General features: G+C 42.4%; 1 protein-coding gene across 1 annotated transcript in view; it reads right to left on the bottom strand.

Annotated features, from left to right (window-relative positions):
* The window catches only part of ca16b (carbonic anhydrase XVI b), a 94,187-nt gene that overhangs the window by 2,755 nt on the left and 65,198 nt on the right, over nt 1-26,234 (bottom strand). The window contains exons 6-27 of the mRNA XM_034586302.1: nt 25,223-25,289; nt 22,134-22,291; nt 20,829-21,021; nt 16,478-16,662; nt 13,556-13,664; nt 13,411-13,460; nt 12,580-13,330; nt 11,892-12,030; nt 8,758-8,849; nt 6,915-7,006; nt 5,413-5,509; nt 5,214-5,296; nt 4,670-4,804; nt 4,453-4,587; nt 3,932-4,104; nt 3,651-3,786; nt 2,136-2,282; nt 1,607-1,700; nt 986-1,062; nt 693-821; nt 387-533; nt 130-272 (exon numbers count right to left, since the gene is read on the bottom strand). Coding sequence (XP_034442193.1) covers nt 130-272; nt 387-533; nt 693-821; nt 986-1,062; nt 1,607-1,700; nt 2,136-2,282; nt 3,651-3,786; nt 3,932-4,104; nt 4,453-4,587; nt 4,670-4,804; nt 5,214-5,296; nt 5,413-5,509; nt 6,915-7,006; nt 8,758-8,849; nt 11,892-12,030; nt 12,580-13,330; nt 13,411-13,460; nt 13,556-13,664; nt 16,478-16,662; nt 20,829-21,021; nt 22,134-22,291; nt 25,223-25,289 — 3,332 coding nt within the window. The remainder of the gene's footprint in view (nt 1-129; nt 273-386; nt 534-692; nt 822-985; nt 1,063-1,606; nt 1,701-2,135; nt 2,283-3,650; nt 3,787-3,931; nt 4,105-4,452; nt 4,588-4,669; nt 4,805-5,213; nt 5,297-5,412; nt 5,510-6,914; nt 7,007-8,757; nt 8,850-11,891; nt 12,031-12,579; nt 13,331-13,410; nt 13,461-13,555; nt 13,665-16,477; nt 16,663-20,828; nt 21,022-22,133; nt 22,292-25,222; nt 25,290-26,234) is intronic.

Consider the following 26,234-nt stretch of genomic DNA (forward strand, 5'->3'; position numbering starts at 1 on the left):
ATAAACTGAACCATGACAAGTTCTTTATGATGTTTTTCATTAGTTTGTGTTTGGCCTCACAAGTTGACTTTTCCCGTGCTTGTGTATAAAGGCTGTGTGAGAACAACATGGAGTAAAACCCAAACGTACTCATCGTGCACGATGGTGGGGCCGTCTCGAGTCATGGCCTCTTCCTTGATGACACCAATCAGCTCGAAGGTGCTGCTGAGAGGGGCGTCAGGGTTCGGCCATTTAGGGCACTGGAAATGTCTCACCTCTAGAACGTAGTCGTCCTGTCACGCGGAGCAGAGGAGCATACACACGTCATTCGTAACGTCACGGCTGCCCACATTACAGTGATAAAACACGATGTATGGAACATGTGACGCGGTAGAGGAGCAGGTTACCTGTGTGGCCTCTAAGATGAAGTCGTGAATGATGATCTGCTCCTCGTTGGAGAGGCACAGCCTGTCCTTGCTGATGAGTGTGACGGTGAAGGCGATGCAGTTCATGGCCTCTTCTCGACTCGGCCAGTAAACAAATTCATCCTCAGCCTGTAGAGAAACAGGGAAACTCATTTGTCAAACTGTTTCATTAATGCTTCTTTTTACTGTCAATTATTTTGCCCACGTGAATGTTTGTCAGTCACTGCAGAAGCAGAGGATAAATAAAACAAATCAAAGAATAGATTATTATGTTTCTTTGTTACATACCAGGCCTTGGTTGTCAGGCAACATGACAATAATCTGAGCGTTATGGTCCCAAATCATCCTCCAGAAGTCTGTGGTGGTGTGGGGCAAAGGATGCTGGGTAACGATGAACTCATTACTCCTGTAGTAACCCTGAGGTGACAGAGGTGAGCTGTAAGTCTTTGTGAAGCTCAGACCATGACACAAACTGAGCTGGCAAACAACTGCCATTTTGAGTTCACTCAAGAAATGATCATAGAGAAATGTCAGAAAAAACAAAGCGAGGAAGGACAAAGACTCAAACAACGAGACCGTACCATTATGTAGGACGCATTAATGTAATCTGTTCCTTTCATTCCAGGCAGAGTGGTGAGTCCGACCCTTGCTCGCTCCGCTGTAAAGAGGCAGAGAGATGGAAAAAAACACCATTTAAATTTCAAACCGGGGCTGTATAATATGGCACTGGCTGATAATGCACACATTCATCACCAGTGCTCACTGTTGCTATAGCAACAAGCACCTCTGTTTCCTCTGTCAGGGAGCTGGGAAGGCATAGTAAGATTAACTTATAGGATTATGGAAATAGATTCTAATTTTAGAATATGAACTGTCGTTAATAATTTACTGACTGAAAAATAGGGACACGCAGAAAAAATACATTCGAAAATGTCCTGATTCTAATTCTGATTGAATTTAATCTAAAAATAGGGAAAGATAATTGACACAGGACTGATTTTATTTGTTAGAAATGCTTTTGATGGACTTATTCTTTGATATTAATAAAAAATATCTTTCCAAGACAGCCACCCTCATTAATTGTTTTGCAAACCTACTCTAACCAACCCGGGTGGCAGCTTGACGTGTTCGGTGTGACCTTGCTTCTCCAAAACCACAGCTCAGTTGCAAGCGTGCTGTGGTGAAACAGATAAGATACTCACAGGGAACCACTGAGGAATTGCGGTTCTTCTCCTTGTTGCAGTCTTTGTAGGCACTAAAGCACTCCACAAAGCGTGTGTTGCACTGAGTCAGTAGCTGGTGAGAGAGAAGGCAAAGAGCAGAGGATCAGAAAGTCTGGTTTTGGGTCTGAGAGTCGACTGGAAATTTAAATCACACATGAAGATGCAGATATAATATTGTTTAACAGCAGAGAATGATAGCAAGACTTCCTCTGTTAATAAAGAGCATGTGAAGCTCGGGAGGAAATTACATTATGCGTAACAAATGAGTTTGTCTCTCCTGGTGTTGAAAGAGCAGGAGCTTGATGAGACGTTCATCAAGCTCCTGCATGAGGCAGCAGCTCTGACAGACACAATTTTATTATGTAAACATCCCAGTAGCTCTCAGTCTGTTCCTGTCCGGAACTGGGAAACCACAGCGCTCGCTGTTAACAGCCGACGCCGTCAATGCAGATGGTGACAGCTCGTCAAACCAGACCCGTCAGAGCCCCAGAGGGTTTTTACCACTCACCCTGAACTGCTTCTCCAGCCGTGTGTAGCCTGTTGAGTTGGGCGTGAGGATGCTGTTGACATAACCGTGGAGCTGCCAGGCAGGCACCTCGGTCTCTTTGCACATGATGGCCTCCATCAGAGCATCGTGGATGAAAACATACTGCTCCTGTGGAGAGACAGAGGGTTAGAAATTATACATCATAAGTAGAGTTGGTCTAAATTCATCACATATATCAATATTTACTGAGGAGCAAGTTTAATACTGCACTCAATATTTCATTTACAAATGTAAACATAACTTAAATCTGTCCCTGTATAGTTTATGCTTCACCCTGTTGTTGTGACTGGTTATGATGGGGTGATTTGTAACTATTTCAAATACTTAAGTGTGACTTAATCTATTATTTAATCTAATTTATTATTCATTACATTTTGCATATTTAATTCAAATCTGGGATGTGACTAGAAATGAAAGCTTTAAGATTAATGTAGTGAAGTAAAATGTACAATAATTGCTTCCAAAATATGGTCGAAAAGTAAAAGTATAAAGTAATATAAACATAGACTGTAAATTAAGATGGACCACGTGTCTACACTTCCTCTCATTTTCCAGAAATGAACACCGGCATCTTTGAGCATTTAAAGCCAGAGTCTACGCAGCATTGATCAGGTGGTGGATCCGCAGCAGCAAGGTCCCACCAGTACACTTGCTCAACCAATCGCGAGGCAGTCTCAGCTGTCAATCATGACGTTTCACCCCGTTTTTATGCCATAAAATAGCTAATTAACATAAAATGTAACAGAAAAATTAACAGTTGAACAAACAACGTATAGTCAACGTATACTTTGACTTTTTAGTTTGGTCCATGTCCCATCTGTTAACATGGATGAGGGTGGATTCATGACCTATATTGCAGCCAGCCACCAGGGGGTGATCAAGACGTTTTGACTTAACTGTTGGGGAGCGGTCATGTTGTCCAATGTATAAACAGTCTGAGTATGAACATACTCTGATCACACATAGGTTTGAACACAGTCTGTCTCCGGACAGTAAAGGGAAAAAAATGGTAAAAGCAAGGAAGTAAAAGTAAAAAATTATGTTTACAGAAAAGTAACCAGAGCGCCATCATTTAAATTGATCAACTAAACAATCAGATACAAAGACCCAATTAAAATAGTTCACATAACTTATGCATGATTGATTCACTAAATAATTGAATGAAACAGTTGTAAGATTATGTCTCACTAACAGAAAACGATCTGAGGACAGGCCTGATAGTGAGGGTAGAGGATATGTATCTACATATACAGATATCACTACTTCGGGTGTTATACATTCATCTGTATTGTGGTGAGTATGTAACAGTTTGTACTGTGCTGCAGTAAATTTGTATAAGCGTTGACCTTTACTCGAGCCAAGCGTATTGAGCTGAACAGCCTCAATGACTCCCTATTCATCTTTAATCCTGACCTTTCTTAATGTGGGAGAAGTTTTCCCGTTTCCCAGCACAAGTGATGATTAAGGGTTTCTTACCTCCGTCTGCACTAGGTAGTTGCGTTGTGTGCGGATGTGTTTGAGAAAATCCAGGACACTGACTGTGCTTTTGTCCTTGATCTGTTGCAGCATGCTGTCAATGACAATGTATGTTCCTGTGCGCCCAACCCCTGCACTAAAAAAAAGGACAGAACAAAAAGCAGTATGAGCATAAAAGTGGGCCCATAGATGGAGCTGTTATCCAGGTCCGCAAATATGTGAGTCCGACACTCAGAAGTAACACTTATTGAGCCCGGCAGCTCAGGAACAATGAAACGTACCTGCAGTGCACCAGGACTGGGCCCATGTCTGCAGTGTGAGCCGCCGACGAGCGGTTGATGAACGTGAGCACAGGGAGGGTGTACTCCGGTACGCCCATGTCCGGCCACTGGGTGTAGTGATACTGGACCACGATGCGTTCATTCAGCTTCCCCTTCGGGTTCCCCTTCTGTGTCTGAAACATAAGAGAAGACGAGGCCCAGGTGAGAATAAAACCCGAGACATGGACTTCACACTTCTGCTACTACTTCTGGAGTCACAAAAGACTTTATACAACTTTTTTTCACATAAACATTAGTACTGCCCAGAATTTGATGCATCTAATATGTGAAGTTACGGTTTGAGTTTTACTGGAGCACCAAGATTTAATAAATCGCTAAACTGAAACAGTCTGAAACTAGCTAGTTAATACTTTGCACTACAGAAAGAGTTCGCATTTGAATTAAGAAGAGCTGGTGCAACCCGATCAAGCAAAATCTCATCCATGAAAAGAGCTTTGAGGTTTTTTCTGCCTTTTATTTACCTTTTTAACTTTCGTGTTCCTTATGTGGAAACGCCTCAGTGTGTAGCAGGCGTGCACTTTGGTGCTTTTCAGCGTCACCACAATGTTCCCATACTGCTCGCTGTTCTCTGTCGGCCAGTACTGGTCACATTTCCTCTGAAATGACACAACACACACATTGAAACTCAGTCACGTGTGTTTTCTATTTGCAGTTTGTGAGGAATGGAAGTGAACTTACTCTTCCTTTCTCCACCAGGTTTGTGATCATGACAATGACTCCGGTGTTCTGCTCCCACATCATCCTCCAGAAATCCTCAAACGTCGTCTTGAGAGGACCCTGAGCAGCTATATAAGCTCTGGGACGGTTGTAGCCCTGCGACAGAGGAGTCTTTGAGTGTTATCAATAATATGCAATCAATATTTGCATCGATTACCCACAACCCCTGATAGAGCTTACACAACTGGTTTACTGATACAAGACATTACTAGGTCATGAAATCAAATTCTTCCTCTGACAAAATTGTTAACATTTATACATGAGTCAATAATTTTTTTTAACTAGAAATCAACATTTTATTGCAGTTATTTTTAATGATTTTGAAATGTCGATGGATATTTTAAATAAAGCAGTCAGCATGGCATTTAGCACAATGAGTTATTCTTAACACAACACACAAACCATTTCCAACTCAAAAAAGAAAACAAACAAATAGGATAAGCTAAATATACAGAAATAAAAACTAAACCTTGAATGATACGTCATCTGTTTTAGTAAAACTCACATCCACATAGTTGGCGTTGATGTAATCTGAATGTTTGGCATCTTTCCCCGCCAGAGCTCGTAATTTCACCCTGCTGTGGTCATCTAGGAGAGCATTAACACATTTGTGTGAATTATTAAAAGGATGAAAACATGTTATTAAAAACATTATTGGATTGCGAAGCAGTCGGCATCATAATCGGATTTTACAGCTGACTCACAGGCCACAATGTTGATGTATCTGTTTTTGTGCTTGTTGTCAGGATGATTGGAATGTTCCGATGTGATTTTCAGGTCCGCCGTCGAGCGCTGAACCTCCTGCAGAAAGAAATAAAGACATTTTATTGGATGAGAGCAGGAGATTTACTTGAATTACCATCTGCAACGTTATATTTACTTATGTTGTTAACACATTTTGAAGTGCTGATTTTATGACCGCCACCTAGGAGGTTATGTTTGTTTGTTGGTTTGCGTGATTATGCAAAAACTACTGAACAAATTACCCTGAAACTTGGTGAAAGGATTTATTATGCATCAGAGAGGAACCCATAAAATGTTGGTGCTGGATCAGGGGGGAGTTCCAGCCATTTTCTTTCACATTGCCAGATAGGACTTTTCAACATTTTCATTGATTTGAGAATTATTCATGGATCATGATTAAAGGAATAAGATCTAGTGAATTTATGTGTGGTTTATTTAGGGGGCTGTTGGGCCTTGGCGGAGGTATGCGCTCTTTAAGTGCTCTTTCACTTTTTTTGTGATGCATATGGTCTTTAAAGGAAGTTTAAAGAATTTTCCCTGTTAATTCAAGGACTGGTCCCCTGCATAAGGAGCTCAGCGCTCAGGATGAGCTGTGAAGTTGCACCTCTGGCAGGGGTTCAGAGCCTCGGTCAAGGGCACTTCAGCAGAGCAGATGCTTTCTGCCACTGGGGTTTGAACTCCAGCCTCCAGGAGGACGGCTGCCTTCTCTTCTCATTCACCACACCACAGTGCACCCACCCACTTCAAAAGCACAACAATCTTTTCTAACACATTTTCACTGTTGTGCTTTTGAGAATGATGCACACAAGCATCACATCAGATGACCCCAATTAAAAGAAATCCTCTGAGGGGTGAAGCTTTTGCGTCGTTCCTTAACCTGGCTACACGGAGAGAGTGTGCTCCCAGCCAGTCAACCAGCAGACAGACCTTCTCTAATTACCACCGTCTACCTCCATCGTTCGCTCAACCATCTGTTCAAAATCACTTACCCTGCACACAAACACATGCAGAAAATAATCTCTACCCAATGTTCAGACGCAGACAACATTTACACTGAAGAGAAGGACATGAACTGTGCTGTCATAACCAACATCGAGAAAAGAAACTCTAATTTTATCTCTCGAGCCATATAGCATGTGAACATATGGATGCTATGCAGATAAAATGTTCACCATCTCAGTGTGGAGTGTTAGAGTGCTGAGGCTGATGGGAACATCAGCAGTTAAGTAATTTAGTCCTGAAAAGTCAGGACATCACCAGAGTTTTTACAATTCATCCTGAGGCAGACATGCAGGTGTGAACCACCTTTTACAGCAGTGTCTTCAAACGTTTTACTAAAAACCACAAACGTCGGCAGGACTAAAGAAGACACACGTTTTTATTTCTTTTGCCGTTTAATATTGCAGCGAAGGTTGAAAATGCTCCGGAGATGATCACCCCTGAAGTGGTGTTTGAATCTCACCTCAAACTCCTCAGCGAAACCTTGCAGGTTGTTTTTATAGAGCTCCATGATGTGTTTCACAAAGTGCTTCACAGGGATGGCATCCATGTCATCTGCAAAGAACAGTGAGAGAAGTCATGGTTAATGTGTGTGCAGCTGATATCCTGCCTCATCAGTTTTTAGATTCTCCATAGAATATATAGCATATGCATAGAGTAGGTTGGCATTACACACATTGCATACATACAAGAAAAGCATTGCCATTTATACATATTACATTTTAATAATTGTAATAGATGAAACCAGGGACAGTGTGTAACCGAGTCTCTTTTGTAGTGACAAAAAAAGAGGAGGAGAAAAAAAAGGAAAGCTTTATATTGCACACAATCCTCTAACGTATGTGTTTTGAACATTTACAGGAGGGAGCATCTGTCTCATCTGAGCCAAATCAGCCTTAAATAACACACGAGGGGTGTGTGATGAGACTGGTCACCGTCACACAGGGACAATAGAGCAGGGGACCCAGCTGTCATCAGTGATGACGCTGGCCAATGCTTCAACTAATACACAGCTGCAGCTGGGGCCTTCGACTCACTTACTTGCCTCAGCAGTTACAGCATTGAAGGTGAATTGTGGTTTGTTAATCTACTCATTTATCAACATTTCTCTCCTCCCTCCTGCGTTTGAGTCCAGAGACGCATCAGTCTAATTACCTCAGAAGTGTTCTGGGTGAAATGGGCCTTTAGGAGCGAGAGATTGAAATTAACATTAGGGACATTTGTGTCTTGGCAGGAAATAAAACTGCAGGGATGTATGTCCACACACGAGCTCGACTAAATGTCCCACAGCGCTTAATGTAATATCAATTCTTTTAACAGTGATATTGTTTTCTCCATTTCCATTTAAAAAGTAAATGGTGGCAATATCACTGAAGACAAGTAATGGAAATTCTTAGCCTTTAAAGTCACAGCTTAATGGATTGAATTTACTGCACATTTCAATTTCAATTAATAACAGCCAGTCATTCAGGATATAGTGTGTGTGCTGAGAAAAATAATAACTCTCACACTGAGGAGAAAGACAAGGCAAAGATATAAATGAACAGAGAAAAGCAAGCAATACAGGCTGAATAACTGCAGAGTAAATACTGGCGTCAGCTGTGCTCATCACCTATTATATCACAGGATTGAAACGTCCCTGAGCTTTAAACAACTGTGAAAGGAGAGTCAGATATCAACGACAGCCGAGAACATCGGAGACTGAGAAAAGCCAGTCACACAACCCTCTCAGAGCTGCTCCCACAGTCGTTCCGTATGTTAATGAACAGAAACTGTGCAAATGAAGCCATCAAGCTCAAGACAGAGAAAACCATCTGAGTTAAGGGGTGACTTATGGGGGTGTGCTGCATTAAAAATCACTTCCTATGACAAGTCAAGATTCCTCTGTCATTTTGGGGATATCTCAGTTTCAGTCTTAAAGACTGAGTTAATGAGGATAAATACATTTTTATTTCTGATTTAATATCATCTATAGCAGTGGTTCTTGTAGATTTTTGCCACAGCACTGTCAGGAGAACCCAGGCAAACTTTCAAGACCAGAATTTACTGCAACCATTTATCCATATTTCCGCTGTCAGTTTTTAACTATAATGCTGTATTTAATGGGAGCCGAACGCGCGCGCGCGCGCGCGCACACGCACACACACACACACACACACACACACACACACACACCCTGGTGGGAATCACTGATCTATTAACTGTGACAAACAGTGAACTTAACTTTTTTCTTTCGATACAACAGTATAGATATCTACATGCAACATGTATAAATATTCTAATACAACGATTCAATCAAGGCTCACCTGGTATAGGGATGACTGGGATACTTTCATTGGCCACCACCCGTGGCGAGCTGCTCTCCTCCACATAGAAGTGAGCTGTCTGGAAGAATCTCCTACAGGGACACAGAGAGCAGCACAGTGAAACCACACACTATCAGCACAGATAAAGCCACAGTAAAGTACATTAGGGAGTCGTTATTCCATTGTCCTCAGATCCGGTCTGTCAACATCAGCATCTAAATGTTGAATAGAATGACACGAGAACGGCAGAAAACTGCTAATGAAAACCCCAGAGTGGTCAGGACACAGCTGATCGCACACAGATAGAGCGAGCGGCTCCTGGAAACACAGTCGGAGACGACTACAGGGATCAGGTAAACAACTTTTAGCTACACACGGCACAGCACTGGATTTAGCTCTTTACTCAAACTGAAGACAACTAATCCAAACTCATACCATCCCCTTAAGATTCCCTCTCTAGGGGGACACACACACACACACACACACCACTTTCATGGATTCACATTTTGAGCACAATGAAATCAACTTAAGTTGTTTTCTGGAGAAAAAGACTGTCACCTGGAGCTGCTGCTCAAAAAGTAAAAGTTCAAATGAAAACGTGATCTTTTTATATTTGATGAAAGTTTTGAAAAACAACCATTTATTCGTAGATAAACAAATCCAGTTGTTTTAAAAGTTAACACACATCCTGTTCGATAATTCCTCTTAAATATTAAACAGTCTGAGATTCAAAACTAACGGAGGGAAAAATCTGGTCAAATCATATGAAGTTTTTTATGGCTCAATTTCCATAATTTCCTGCTTAAAGGACAACAACAAAAAACTATTTTAATATGGCAAGTAATTAATTGAATAACAAAAAAATTCCAGTCCTTAATTTTAGCAAGACCATGACAATGAAAACAGAAGTTGTCTGTAAATCTTTAAGGTCCCAGGGATATTGCGCATCCTCTCCAGCCTCCACCATCCCCTCACACACACGCACACACACACACACAACACACACTAGTGAATACAAATATAAATACCCATTTTTCATCCCACAACAAGGTATAATCCTACCTGTACTTGAAGCAGAGGAGGGAGCATAGGCTAGTCATTCTTTAAGACAGATGGAACACAAACAATAAAAAAAAGGATGCACTGCATTTAAAAGAAAGAGATGGAGAGAGAGAGAGAGAAAGAGAAAGAGGATAAGGGAAGAGTGAAAAAAAAAATGGGGGAGGAGATCTCCCCCTGGCGCGCATCAGTGACTCCCCATCTAATGGCTCCCTGTGGGCGTGGATGTGGTGTAGGTAACAAACCAGCATCTCCCTGACTCTGTCCCTGGGCCTCAGAAGAATAGTTTGCGTTGAGGGAATGTAAACTGGGGAGAAATGAGCTCATCTCTAAACGAATGTCTAGTGTAAAGAGCAAAGTAGATTACAGCATCCCATTTAACACCAACATCATCCAGTCAATAATAGAGGACAGGATTTTTTTCTCAGCTCAGCATATGTGAGTTTTTCGATGAACACCTCGAGCCTCAGAGGTTTCCAGATGGGCTCTGCAACTGATGCAATTAATTCCACTGTAGAAAGACTCATGAACTAAGATCCTCCACGCAAGCAAAACTGCACAAACTAAACACAAGACAAGCAGATTAAACTTCAGTAGATGGTCCATTGATTACATATTGTTGAATAAACAATCATAAAGCAAATGGATTATATTAATTAAGTTGCTGATGAAGAAAACATCTGTGAGCAGAGACGCTCACTTGCTTAAATAGCAGCGCTGTCACTGAGCGATGCTACGCAGAGCATGACGAGTAAAGACTGCGTGAATGGGTTGATTTCATCTTTTATCACGGTCTTTCCCCGGGGGAAGCAGACGTTGTCTGTGAACTGTCTGAGTTGTCACAACAACAGCTGTGATGGCCATTTCCAATCTGAGAGCTGCCCCTGCTCTGCTCCCGAAATACCACAACTCTCCGTCATTCATCCATCCACTGAATCCACTGCAGCCGTCTCTGTTTTTAACACCTATATGGAGCTGATAACTATAGATCTGTCTATATTATGAAGTGACACCAAAATATTCCACATTTAACATTACCTGCAGAGATCTCATAATTAAGAAAGAACACATTTCAAGCTTTAACCAAAAATAAACAAGAATTTCAGACTATAAACAAACAAAAGATTACGCGACAAGGAGCAGAGCCTTTACAGGCAGTAAATAGGCCTGCAGCTAGCTGAGGAAATGGTCCGCAGTGCTATTTGCAACTCATTAGCCATCCCACATGTGCCAGTGGCTTGGTTTGTGTAATTACTAGGGTTCCAATAGCGTAGCTGGAAATCAGCCCGGCAGATAAAGACCCAGCTGGGACCCCTGCTGGCTCTGGGCGGCCCTCAGGTCACCAGCCCCCCACTCGAGTAAGTGATGGGTCTGATGTCAACGTGCAGGCACAAGAGCAGTCTAACTACCAGACGGGCTGGGACCAATTCCCACAAATGGATACACATGCTTAAAACAGACACATTCAAACCAGAATGGCCCTCAGTAGAGTGTAGAGCTCCCCCAAGGCCAAACGGTCCTTAAATTCAATCAACCTGCACCAAATTTCACACACTCATAGATGTCTGTCCCCTAAATGTGCCTAATCTTTTTTCCATCAAGACCAATAAAGTTTTCCTTGGAAAATAGTGAAAATGTTGTTAAATGTTGTTCAAGGAAGTGGGGAAAAAAATCCTGGATCTACACCAAAGGTGAATAGGTTCTTCCCTGTCCCACATCACATCTTTCCAGCAAGTTCATGGTAATCTGTTAAATTTTGGTGAACCCTAACCCTAACCCCCTAACCCTTTGGTGTAAAGTTAACCAAACTAACCAACAAACAAACAGACAGGATGAATAAATATCCTCTTTGGTGAAGGAAACCAGACGGACGGGAATATCCAGACACAGAGGGTGACAAAATGTATGGTTGAGGTTAGTGTGGGTGAGGGGCAGCTTGGTTATATATCATCAGTGATGCCTTATCAAGATGAGCCCCCTCTGTAGGTAATACTACTTGGTAATGACATTTTACCGTCTACCAGTAAAATGTCCTCTATGAAATGAAGATTAATTTCATTGAACTTTCTCCTCACCTCCAGTAGACCATCACAATGAGCAGCATTATGAGGCAGAGCAGAGTTAGAGCAGACACCACCACTAAGGGGACGATCCACACCATCCTGCCCATCCCCGGAGTAGGGCTTCTGGTAACGTTGGACAACGTGGTCCTGTCTGGAACATAATACATGCACATATTACATGGATACATATTCCACTGTGCAAAGCTTACTGTACATTGGTGTAGGATGTTTATTAAAGACTTGCATGTTTTTAAAGTATTCTGACAGCAACATTTGTATTTGCACATAAAATTCTAGAATCTTGAATTGGTGCAGATCTATTTGTTGATTTACATCATTTGAGATTTAAATAATCTGCAAAAACGCTCCGCTCTCTGAAGCTAACTTTTCTGAAATATGCTAAAGAGATTTCCTCGGGGGAGAACCCTCCGGCAGACAGCTCACTTCTGCCTTCGGGGCTCAGTGTTGTACTGACACCAAAGCCTGGAGCTTTGTCTTTGACTGAGATTATAACCAGTGTAAAATACCAACTTAAATCAAGTTATTTGTTATGTTAAAGCGGGCTCCACATCTGTTGGTACTGTTTACAGAAGTCTAGTGTTGTATGATAGCTGACAACAAGAGAGCATGGATTATGGACAGTTTTTTTCTTTCTGTTTGGAAGGGATGTGAATGGACTGAAAGAAAGACGTCTTCTCACCAGTGTGGACCGAGAACGGCCAGTGACTCTTCCCCTCACTACTGATCCTTGGAGACAGTGTGGAGCTCTGAGGAATCTGCATCTCAGCACTGTCATTACGAGGCTCCTGAGTGGAGACCGCGCTTACATCTGTCGGATTCTCCTCCAAGTTAACCAGCTGCTTGTCACCAGTATTGGCAGGTATCGTGTTGTCTTTGACTGTCGGCGTCCCGTCTCCTTTCTCTTTGGCTGTGGATGCAGGGGTGGGGATTAAAGGCTCTTTGGCCACGGTGCTGTTCGCTTGCTTTTCCTCATTATCAGGTACAGTCTTGTTCTTTTTCTTCTTCTCATCCTCACCCTCCTCCTGCTCTCCCTCTCTCTCCCCCTCGCCCTCCTCCTCCTCCCCCTCGCCCTCCCGTGCAGCCTGCTTCTCCTCAGACGGGGTGTCCATCTCGGATGCCTGCGACGCCGCCTGGTCAGTGCTGGACTTCGCAGGCAGGGCGGAGGGACGGTTGGTGTTCTGAGTGGCTTGTGGCGCGTGCGTGGGCCAGACCGAACTGGGCAGAGAGGAGATGACCCCTCCGCCAACGCCAAGGCCTGCCAGCAAAGAGCTCGTCACCACCGATGCCACCGTGGCCTGGCTGCCACTGGAGGAGGGGCCCATCCCCGTTGCCATGGAGACAATGGAGAAGTGAATGCCAGATGACGTCCAAGTGGATGAACCAGAACTTATTGGAGCCATGTCTGCAGAGGATGCTGGAGAAATTGTGGGCTGGGGGAGACAGGCAGGGGATAAGTAGTTGGCCAACAGTGCCACATGAATGTCACTAACATAAAAGAAATGCCACTCACCATCCCAGTCTTCACAATACGAGACCCTTCAAATATTCTTGTTGTATTCTCTGGAAAACAAAATCAGAAAGCAAGCATTTCAAAAACCTATTTCCTGTTTTGGATTTGTAGAAATTATCTCAAAATACAAATGACGAGCAGGTACCTCTGAAGAGCAGTGTTTGGCTGAAATCACTGCGCAGGTCATGCTGACACACCGCCTGCACTCTGAACAGGTACAGGATGTCTGGGGACACATTAGTGATGACTGCTTTCTGCAAGAGAAACAAAAACCCCATATACATTTGTAAAAACATGGTACGTAATGTTTAAATTTGTGGTTAAAATACATGTGTAAGTGTGGCTGCTGTAGCCTCAAATGAAAACACAACAAACTAAGCGGCTACTGTTAACACTCTTATGACCCACAAGTTCAATGCAGTTTAAAAACCGAATTTGCAGCCTAATTTAATTGTGTTGTGCAGTTTGCGGATGGCTCTACTTATATTAAAAAATGCCCCTCAGAACAGCTGGGTGATTGCCTCTGGTGTTGCAGAGCTGGTATTTCTCTAAAATAATTCAGATAATGGTGTCCAGAGAACCAAATTGAAAATTTAAATGGAAATGAAGTAGGGGACTGACAGCAGAGAGACGAGCAGAGAGAGAACTGTCAGTAAACAGACTGATCGACTGTATTGATGGAGAGAAACTACAAAGCATCTCATGGACACTTTAATCATTCTTTCAGTCGACCGATGATAAAAGTACACAGACAATATGAATGTACAAAGCCCTTAAAAGACACAGAGATACTACTGATAACAACCCCCGAAAATATTTAAATCAATTCAAGTCATTCAATGTTCAAATTTAAAATGTAGAAATGACTCGAAATATTCCTTCCTCCTCCGTCTCACACCCCAGAATAAAGGAGAAGGAAGACAGGGCTGCAGATGTACGACGGCGCTGTCAGAGGACCTCAGGGTGCAGTAAGGCCGATGGGCAGTAAAAACCTCAGTAAACATAATGGAAGGATGCTAAAAACAGAAAGTTACTGGCACACAGGGACTTGAGTAGTTTCAATGTTTAACATCAGACATAACTTCTGTGGCAGTTTTGTAGACAAGCAGCAGGCGGAGCATGGATGTGTGGGGACAGAGGAGTTAAATGAACAATAATAATGGACTATAAATAAATGCTGATTTAGGACAGCATTCGTTTAAATTATGGGACATTTCTTAAAGGACCACTGTGGAGGATTTAGTGGCACCTGGTGGTGGAGGGGCAGATTGTAACAGCTTGGAAACCCCTCGCCTCACCCTTCCTTTCATAAGAGTGGAGGAGTCAGGTGACATAACAACGCACCATTTCTAAAGCCAAGGTTTGCTTTGTCGGTTCTAAGCTGTCGTAGAAACACGGTGGTGCTACGGTGTATGAAGGGCTCATTCTAAGCTCCACAAAAACAATGATTCTCAGTTGCAAGTGATTAAGGACCAATGAAAACATAACGTTAATATTATAGTCAATTGGGAGGATCCTACCTGGCTGTTGTTACATATGATACGCATGGAAATATTGCATCCCCGATAACCGATAGTTTTTTTATTTAGTATTTGTAGTTTGAAATGGTAAAAGAAGTGTTGAGTTTAGTGCAGTAACTTTAACGGAGTTAACTGCTTCACAAAACAATGATTAGTAAACATGACCAGTTATGGTTATCAAACAGAGGGAATTGGAACTATAGATATTTTACTAAAACAACTCAACAGCTCAACTAAAGGCCTATTACCTTCTGGCGGTAAATAAAGACCCCAATCACCATTGTGATATTGACCCGGACAAGAGACGTTGGTGTTAAATTGACTTGTCCAGAGCACGTGTGCCTCAAAAGGTTCATGTCGAGCCCTGCCAGCTCTGTGACCTGGTGGGGGAGTGTTTTGGCTCAACACTGTGTTTATCTAAAGGGACAGTCACACAACCAGTTTTCACATATGAACTCAGGAAAATGTCCAGACATTATCCAACATTGCATTTTTACACATTGAGCCCTTATTCAGAGAATACCTATATAAGGGGCATTCTCATAATAAATACTGCATTTGGTTTAGGTGAGGGGTGACGGCCACGTAGAGTGTGCAGGAGACCAGCACCGTCGAATGGCGTGGCAGGAGAGAGAATAGAAGAGTCATCTGCGTGGCGTGGATTCCTACATGACAGTGACCTGCTCACACATTTTTTTTTACAAGGGGCTTGAATTTTGATCCAACAGATTTGGACATTTGTGTTCACACATGCAACTCCTCCAGGTTAGATCTACAAAATGTCAAGTTTTCAGCACATGTGTGAAAGCAGCTGCAGACTGTCATGACAGCGGGGGGGGAGGGGTCGGTGGGCTTTATAAGAGATGCACAGCTGGATGTTGGATTACCAAGGATTATGTCGTGTGAAAAAGAACAGCCTTTTAAGTGTAAACTCCTGCAGATGTTGGATGTATTTCTGCAGAGACGGTGAAGAGATACGGTAAAAACTTAAAGTGATACCTTAATGTTTAAGACAGATGAGCAGAATTATATGATCAATGTTGTCAAAATCTACACAGAGATCAGAAGAACCACACTTTCACAGTTGCATGCATTTGTTTCTAAAAGAAGGCAGTTTGTGTTCAACCAGCTTCCTCTACTCTTTGAAACCAGACCAGAATTTATTAACGGATTGTTGGTTTTCATATTGCTAAAATAAAAAAGAGCCTACATTATTCACAGATCTTCTTCAGAAATTGATAAGAACTTATAAGAAAATACATAAATAAATGACAGAAAACTGACAAAAGGTGTATTTGTCATCAGACTACACATATGTCAGAGGTGTGTGTGAGACAGGCCTGTGTGTCTATTCTTAGACAGGTGAGTGACAGGGGAGCAGTCAGGCCCTCGTGGCAACAAGCAGCTGCACGCAAAGTTCATCACAACTTGTCATCTCCTATACACACAATCACTGATGCAGCAGCCACCCTGTGATCCTGTGAGTTACATCTGTGCCTCTATAAACCAATCAGAGCCCCGTGCAAGCAGCGGATGATGACACTCACCATGCTCTGGTCCCCGGTCTTGGTGAAGGTATTTTCATTGGCAACGTCGCGTTTCACCCAGCTGTAGGAGACGGTGTAGCTGGTGATGGGTGGGTGGTAGACAGTCAGGGGGCGTTCCCAGCTCACCATCAGTGCCGTCTGGTTCAGCGGCTTGATCTTCATGGTCACTGGGGCACTGCTGCACACTGAGACAGCAAAAAAAGAAATGTCTGATTTAAAAAGGGAAATAAACGTTTTTCACTGTCTGAATTCAGTTGGGTCAAGCTGCGGTTGGGAGGACAGTGGTTCATGTGTGTGGGCAGTATGCAGGTTGCCTTTTAACAAGCTGTTATTACTGCCTGCTGCTGACGTGACTCAGAGACATTTTCACATGAGAAACCACTAAAAGGTCAAGATAATACAGTGACTCAATGAAAACACGCACTGGTGTCTGAACTGGGGTCAGGCACGACCACAGGTGTCAGGAGAGATCAGCAGCCTGGACACTTGTCTTTGTCACGTCACAGCGCTTCCCGGTAGAACATTAACCGCAAGAGTGTAGCGACAAACATGTGGTGCAAATACTGCAACTTCCCGGGCCACACCTAATTTGCAAGATCCTGTCTGTGCAACATTAAACAGGATGCAGGAAAAGGGGGATGGAAGAAAGCCTTAGAGTCGGCCTCAAGGTGGCAGTGTAGGCTGCAGCATGGATATTTACAGAGGGATATGTCAGTGTGAGTAAGGGACAAACTGGACAGGCTTCTTAGCACATCGGGGCAGCGGCAATCAGGATCCTGTGTCAACTGAGTATGTTCTCACAGGGTTTCTGCCAAATAGAAATTGTCATCACAGTTTTCCCTATTTGCACATTGAAGCTATGGTGCAAATTATGGACCATGATATGTGAAAGGGAGACAGGGCGGAAGGTAATCAGTCAGAGGGACACGGGGGAAAAACACAATGGCGAGAAAATCCTGGGGTGTTGATGAGGTGTGACAGGTGTGAAACGCATTATAACCCATCGGATGTTTGTTGTCAAATCCACTGACTCAACAGTCATTTAATAACAGCTGAAGACGCCGTGGTGGTTTCTCTGCCTGCATCATTACAGTCATCATCCCTGTCACCATCTGCAGCGGTGAACTGGCAACACTAAAATCAACAGCTGCTGGAGACCTCTTGGTACCATTTGTACTTCTGCCAAAAATGTAAACATTTGTTCAGAATAACCGGGACAACTGCTCTCACATGTGATCCACCGAGGAGTGAACACGATGCCTCTGTGTTAATTGGAAACCAATTGATCTAAGGCCGTTGTTCGTTTCAGAAAAACATTTTAATACAATGGCAGTTTGGCAGCAAAACTAATTAGCTCTCATCTAAAACCGTTCAAAATGTGAATGCAAATGGGATTTTGTCACATCAACTCAGGTTCAACTGAAAACATGAACTTCAGTATGAATGAAACAGTGAATAGTACATAATGTTTCATCAGTAGAACTGTGCCCAACATGGTAGTGGCACTTGAGATAATTATATTATTTATGTGTGAATACATCGACTGTAACCTAAAAGAAGCCTAATTATACTTTTACCTCAGCCTATGATGGCTCATATCAGAGCTTGATTATTTCTCCTTGCAGCTTCTATCATAAAGGGTATAAATTGTCTGTCGACAATTAGCAGATCTGGTGCTTCTAACCTCTCGAGGATATGCAACTTGTTTTAAAGAAGCTGTGTGCAGACACTGTAATAATGATGGGAAAACAAGAATTTCCCTGAGAACACAACTGAAGACATGAAGTTGGTTTTAACATAAATATCTGGTATTTTCTGAGCTTTGCAAGGAAGTCAAGTTCTATATGTGAGGGCTAAATACCAACGCGGCAACTGCAACAGTTATTTGTACAGCACTTATTTTGTTCGTGTAATTGTTGCTAGAACTACAAGCACAGATTTAACACTGATGAACAGAATTACAATGTTGGACTGTGTTAATAATGCTGCATTAATTATTGGCTAAGTGAAAGAAAATTAACTGACAAGTGCTTAGATAATTTGTTAAAGCCTTTTCAGTCATATATTCCAAACTTTCCTTGGTACCAGAGAGAAATGGCTGCTTTTATCTCTTTTATATCGCTGTAATTCAGTATATTTGAGCTTTCTACAATAGGTTGAAAAAAAGAAGCAAGTGTAAACCATCAGCATGGATTTATTTTCTGTCATTTCGTAGAAAAAAATATTGACGATGCGATTAACTATTATCTACTAGTAACTGAGAAAAAACCCAGAGTAAATGAATAAAAGTAATACCACCAAAAACCAAGTTCTAAACATATCTCGTCAGATAAAGGCTACAATTTTTGTATGACGGATTGCAGAGCTTGTTTTTACACATGGAGAACAATGTAAAGCCTCAGAGAACACACAAACGCTGAAGTAAAATATTGACCCATGTATTCTTGGCATTATCGCCAAACAAAAAGTCTGCCCCATGCAAACAAAACCTGCAACCTGTACTCTGCATAGCTAACCTCAGAAAGGTTAGCTATGCATCTGTAATATCCAAACAACCCTCGTGGCAATAAAAGCCACAGGGATGGAACAGTCAGTCAAAGTGTGGCCCTGGCTCTCCTAGCATTTACAATCAAAAGCCATCATTTACTGCACGCAGATAAAATCCCCTGCCCCACCCACCCACCCACAGACAGACAGAGAGTTGACAGGTACCACCCCTGAAGATAAGATTGACACTGTTCACTGCCAGCGTCACCCAATCTACTATGAATTCTTACATTTTGAGAGAGAAATAAAAATGTGTGAGACACAAAGAGAAAATGAGCTGGAACGAGGGGATGTGGGAGGGGAGGAAAAAAAGAGGAGCGATACTGGTCCACATTCATTCTGCCCACTGACATAATGCCACAAAAGCAATTTCACAACTTAATTTGCATGGGTCTATTTTAGCTGTGCCACATATTAATGATGATTGCTGATCGGCCCCGGTTAGGGTGCTCCAACTTCATCACAGGCATTACCAATCAATTCTCTGCACTAGACACCAACAACACCACTTTAAGGAGCAGCAGCCTTCCTCATTAGTCTCCATAGTTTCTGCACTGCTCTGTTCAAGCAAGTGCTGCAAGACGCGCGCATAAAAGAGCGAGACGAACAAAAACGCTCAAATAATAAAGCCCTGTGTGAGATCTGTGCTTGGCGTTAACTTTGATATAAGAACGAGTTGAAACAAAGACAGAATGATGGGCACCCTTCTGACTGGACTGGCTTCACACAGAAATATCTAGGAATGTAAATTATTACCTTTAATGATTTTAATCACACATTATACGCATATGGTGCTTTTTACACCACCAACAGGGAAAATACGAATAACATCTTCAGTCCAATTATGTTAATCGACCCACTGATTTCAGAATAAATAAAGGGTTCTCCATTGAGCAGCAAGATGATGAAATATTGCTAAAAAGCCAAATATGCTTTCTGAAAAACAAAATGGTGCGAAAGATAATATGTGGTCAAATCTTACCATATAAAGCTTGAATAAATCAAACCAATTAGAGAAGGACAATAGCAATTAGCAATTAGGATTTCTTAAGACAAGAATTACTATGAAATATTTACATTAAAAAAAGGAATTATCAAACTTTAGGTTCTGTTGAGAGGAATAGTTTGTTATATCTTAAGTATTCTAAGTCTTATTCGATCATGGTTGGGATGCAGTTGTGTAGCTATTAGCATGTAGCTTTAACCTCAGACGTAATATCATTATGTAGCCATCAAATATCCTTCCATTTTGTTTAAGACCCCTTGGCGGGATGCAATTGTTTTAATACAAGCCATCATCTGACTCACGATGCTAGTGTTAGCTTGAATTAGCTAGTTCGCGATAACTAATGAAATGTCCCACTGTTTGAAATCAAGGACTCAAGGTTCCTAAGACGTCACAGTAATAAATCTGTCAGTTATCATGGTAAACCGTATATGTGCTGGGTGAGAATGGACAACTTGAAAGTCATGGGAACAGTAACTAAGGGCTAGGGGCTTAGAAAACATTCGGTTTGGACAAATTTGAAAACGTAGATGGGCTTGGGAATGACTTTGGGAAGCTTTTGGATGGGATGCAATGTTTGCTGATGTCTGACGTAACCTTGGCCTACAGACAGTGTACATTACATAATACTTTTCCAGACCTAACCATAATACTTGTGACCTCATTTTACTTCAAACTCTAAGAACTAATAAAATAGTGGGTAGCTCCTTGGATTTAATGCCCTATATCCCCTGTGCTATAGTGCAAACCACAGGGAGAATCTCAAACAATGTATGATATGCATCACATGTAAGTTACCTCTTGAAGACTCAGTGCTGTGAGGGCTCCTCAGGACCTCAGTCAAATCCCTCTGCCATGCTTCTTTCACAGCTGACTTAAAGACTTTCCTGTTGTCCAGATCCTGCAGGGGTCGGAAGTTGTTCCTTAGGTACTCCACAGACTTAACATGGTCCTGTTGCTCTGTTGTAAAGATGGAGTAAAAGGCCTCCAGCTAGTTGGAAAAAAAGAAACAGAGAAAAGATATTTGAAGCCAATTTAAGCGCTAGTATTACAATATGCGTGTGTGTGTGTGTAGAATATAATACATCATGCAGGACTGCATTTGTATCCACTTGCCAGTAGCTGACTGTTCACAACCAGAGCACAGTATTTGCAAGAGGCATTCACACCACAGGCCCCAGCAGGCACGGACCTCAATCATCATCCTGGCTACCTACCGGCCTGTAACTTCTCAATGGGGCAAAATTTGTGGCCATTGATTGCCATGAATGATCTCCTGCCGCGTGCTGTAATGACTACACATTACAGACACTGTGGAATCAATGTGTCCTATGCGTGCTTGGAGAAATGAATTATGGGTTCATAAAGACTATCTGCGAGCGTCACAAACATTGTAGCGGTGGTCAATATTCTTGCAGCACGAGTCATTTCGGAACAAAAGATTTGTCCTCCTGCAAGCTGATAGAAATTCCACTGAGCCCTGCAAATTGTCGACGACGGAGAGGATGTGCAGCTGGGGAACCCGAGAATTGTATGTGTAAAAAGATGCAGCAAAGGACTGTATATGGGATCAGCAAAAAGCGTGGGGCATGATTTGGCATACGTTATCACAATGGCTTAACCAGTTGGAGGTAAGCTTTTTGTCCAGCACATAGGTGGCTGAAGTAAGTACGCAGCATTTTTATTAAACATATGTTAAACTGTAACTGCAGTAACTGATATTGAGGAAGATTTAACTCAACGTGCAGCAGTATTCTATTGAAGAGCCTATAGTCACGGTCTCAGTCCCACAGCATGATATATGTATAAGAGCCGTCTCACACTTACTATCATTCAAATACCACTAATTGGCTCCCCCCTCCCCGTTTAATCATCCCCTATATTGGCAGTTATGGTTTCATATGCAGAGTAGCAGGGGAGGAACAAGGGTAACGGGAAGAAAGAGGAGAGGTAGATGAAGGGAAAAATTGCTTGTGCGCCGGCGCTGTAGGACAGCAAGTGATCCACTGACTATGTGCGAATGGGATCTGACTGTGCGTGGATAATGTACCTGTCTGGGCATGTGTGTGTGTGTGAGAGTGTGTGTGTGGGAACTGAACGCACCTGTGAGTAGGACAGATACACAGGCCTGGAGAAGATGATCCACTCCACTACCTTGCTGCAGGGAGGTATGGTCAGAGAGCCGGTGTATCGGTAATAGCTGTCCACTGATGATGGCAGCAGATCCCTCAGGACGAAAGATCTGAGGTTGGTCTCCTTTTCTGGGGAGAGCACGGCACCAAAAAACGTGTCAATACACACGGAGGAAAAATCACAGACTTCTTTCTGTACCGCCACAAAAATAGCACATCTTTCACCCTTTAATGCTCTGCTAAAAACCCTGCATATCTTACATTTACACCAACATTTACAAGGTCGTTTCATTTCACTCTCCCCGTGGCAATTTTACTGCTTTCCTGAAGCCTCCACCAGTGGAACGACGGTGGAAGCAGTTAAAAGCCTCAGCAGTTGTTATCACTCTGGCCAGATCTCTGTACTCAGATGGGCTGAGAGAGGAGCAAACGGAGGGTAGGCTGATAAAATGTCCATGCCCTGAAAGCTGATCTGTGGCTTGGTGGTAGCGTGCTCTTCTCCGTGTTAACAACCACAGCGTGGGCCACGGGGATTAAGACGGATCCGAATGATTACCGGATCTGTTCTATCCGCTGTGATCAGAACCAGGCGAGGTCATGTAAAACATAATAACAACAAGCAGCAGATTGTGATGCAGACGAATATCCCTTTATCTCCTGCAAACACGCCACGCCGTGCAAGTGAGCTTGTTTTATTTATTTATTTTTTACTTCAAATATAATGTGAAAAATCCAAATAAAGCTGAATTTACGTCAAGTCCAATCTCTCACAGCTCACGATCTTATCTAAAGAGAAACAGAGGTTCGGGGTGTGGTTTGCATTTGATAGCATTACTGAGGCACTGGAGGGCTCGCCCCAGCGCCTCATCTGTACTCAGAGTCAAATTCAGTATTCACAGCCTTTCTTCTCCCCGTCTTCAGGCGGTGTACGTGCCCTATCGCTCGTGGGCCGCCGAGATGCTGATGGATGGATGACTGTGGGATAACGAGCTAGTGGAAAACCAACCACCCAAACGGGGGAGGAGACGAGGAGCATTTAGCAGCCAGCAGGAAGAGAGTTCAAAAAACCACCACCACACCCACACTGAGCTCGCTCTCAGCTGGGAGATGAGAGATACTGTGGAGTTAGCACAAACATCTGTGCATCTGCACAGCACAGAGTTCAGCCACTTTCGGAGACTGATGGAGATTCATGAAATAAACTAGCATAACCCACGTTTTGGCAACCTGCCTTTGTCAGGGTTTTATAACAGAAGAAAAGTGGAGCTTAAATACCTCTGTGAGATGAAAACCAGCGGTGAAAAGCCCCTCAAGCGGACACCAGGCCAATCAAAAAACAGGCCATTTTCTTTATTGCAATTACCTCAATAACATTTTGGAGAATAAACATTTCTCTTCACAATGTCAGTGTTCCAGAGGTAGTGACAACTTGCTCTAATGTTAATAAATAAAAGCAGGAGGCTAAACGATTCCGGATGAGATAATGGTCGGAGAAACACAGCCAACACAGGTTATCTAATCATCTGTTGAGATTTAAAATTTCAGTTATAGCACGCTAGCGGACGTTAGCCTCAGAATGTTCATCGTTGCTTGGCAGCACGCTCAGAGGCTCCAGTCTCTCTTATTAGCTGTTTTGGTTTGATATTGAATCCACAATATGTTTGATAAAAATCAGGGCGGCCCAGATGATTCTGCGGGCAGTTCGGGATATTTCAGAATGGTTCTGTAACCACAGTTGCCTGAGTCCAGCTTTAGTGAGGTTTCACCCTTTCATTCACTCAGTTCAGTTGTTTGTGCATATGTCAACTCAGACCCTGCTACTCCCACCTGCCGGTCTTTTTCCACCAGTACTATCACCTGACCTGCACCTCCTCCCCACTCACCTGCTCACATGTTCCCCAATCCCTCATTAGTTCCCTCCTATATGTACTGGTCCTTGACCACTTGCTCTCTGCCAGACTGTCTTTGTGCCATGTGCCTCAGCTTGCCAGCGCTCTCTTCTTCGCCTGCCCCTTTTGATCCTGAACATGTTTATAGATTTTGTCTCAGCTCAACCCTTTATACTTTGTTTGCCTGTGAGGATTTTCTTTTTTGAATCTTTCTTCTTTTTCATAAGAAAAGACTAAACTTTTACGTCTGCCTCCTGAGACATGCCCCCTTTTCCGAGAACTGTGACACTATGCCTCTCCATATCCTCATCCACATGTTCTTGTCAGCAAATGATTGTGCTCACATAAAGGCCGTCAGCGGCGGGTTGTAAAACAAGCCATATGTGTCCGTGTAAACAGAGCTGCTGCGTCCCAAGCAGCGGTAAAGGATTACACAGTCATGTTAAAACATCTGCTTATGTTGTGCATAAGTCATGCATGCAGCGGAGCCAGCAAAGCAGCAGTAATTTAAGACAATATGCCACGAAGAAAAGTGCCATGACCTGCAGCTCGAGACATTAATAGTTTAAACGTGAGTATGAGCCTCTACAGGAGCCACAGTCCATGAGAGTGAACATGTACATCTGAGTGTTGTCTAATTGAGGCTCTGATGTAATTAGTAGTTCTGTCTCGGTGAGTGAAGCTGTGGTCTCCCACTGTGGAGCTACACTAGAGAGCGAGAGGCAGTATCCTGCTAAATTTATCTCATTTTTCAGTTCAACTCAGCTCGTATCTTGTGTTTACACTAATTTGACATTTAAAAAACACAGTGTGCTTGAATTAAAGAGAGCATCGGTGTTCGTACCACAGAGGCAGGAAGGACCGTCATGAGGAATTTACCTCGAGGATCAACCAAAGCATCAAAAACAGCAATATCTGAGTGATTTTGTACTGGAGGATTATTTCTTTTTTGAGTATTCCGCATGAACTTAATCCCCAGAGCAATGTTTCATGCGGAGGAGATTTTGGTTTTGATAAAAGCAATGCATCTGTGGAAAATAAATAAAGAAATACAAAACACTTCAGATAAACAGAGCAGAACAAAAACATACATTTATGGAGATTATATGCAAATGCTCTGACCACATAAATAAATAGAATTTGTAAGGATCCTACTTTTCCCATTACTTACCATGATGCACGACTCCTTTCAGCCCCTGGATGATAGGGTCCACAGCTGGATTGTCCTTTTGTCCCAGCTGCAGGAAATGTCCAGAGACAGCAGATTACAAAAGGGATTACAAGACTGTAATAATAAAGACATAATAACTAAAGACAATCAATATGAACAAAATACAGCGGTTGGATGAAGAAAGGGCAAAGTCTCTAAAATATAATATAATCTAGCACAGACCATCTGTTCTTTTGAAATTCATTATGTTAGATTATTATAGTAAGATTTTGTATAAAAAAACTGTCCCAAATGTGTATTACATGATCTTTATGTTAAAAATGAGATTTACAAATGCATACAATGATTTGTGCATTACTTTGCTCAAAAATGTGCATTTAGCTTTTAAAGAGCTTCCTGTGTGTACAGATCGCCTGGGCTTTCGGTGAATTCGCGCCTAATTCCAACGTGAGAAAGACCTTTTTCTAAATGGACAGAAAAGACATTAAATAAATGGAACCATAAATGTATGGTAAATTAATTTTATTCCCTAAATGACTATACACGGCTTACATAAGCTATTGCTGGGTTGTGCAATTCTGCTGGGAAAAGGCAGATGCCGGTGGCTCATCCTCTGAAGTGAGTGAATGCAAAACGTGTACACTTTGCAACATGATTATCGTCAACGTTGGAAGCTCAATATTTCAGCCAACAGGTAATTTTGAGTCAATTTTCTCTCCGTGAATCCTCAGTCCTCATTTTAAAGCACGTTGGTGCTGTTGTACCACAGGACTAGAATGTAAACTGTGTATGTGTCCCAACAAATCATCCAAGACAAAAAGAAAAAAGTGAATGACACTTACTCGACCAAATACACAGCAGTATTTAACACATGTTAAAACAAATCATTATCATGTGTCTGTAGTTATCATCCAGATTGTAGCATGTTTCACGAAGTTACCTTGACTACAGTATCCTTGTGCGTACACAGCAGCATTAATAAAGCCATTCATTTGATCACGGCTCTGCTTTC

Source organism: Hippoglossus hippoglossus, chromosome 5 (genome assembly GCF_009819705.1).
Source record: "Hippoglossus hippoglossus isolate fHipHip1 chromosome 5, fHipHip1.pri, whole genome shotgun sequence".
Taxonomy (NCBI): domain Eukaryota; kingdom Metazoa; phylum Chordata; class Actinopteri; order Pleuronectiformes; family Pleuronectidae; genus Hippoglossus; species Hippoglossus hippoglossus.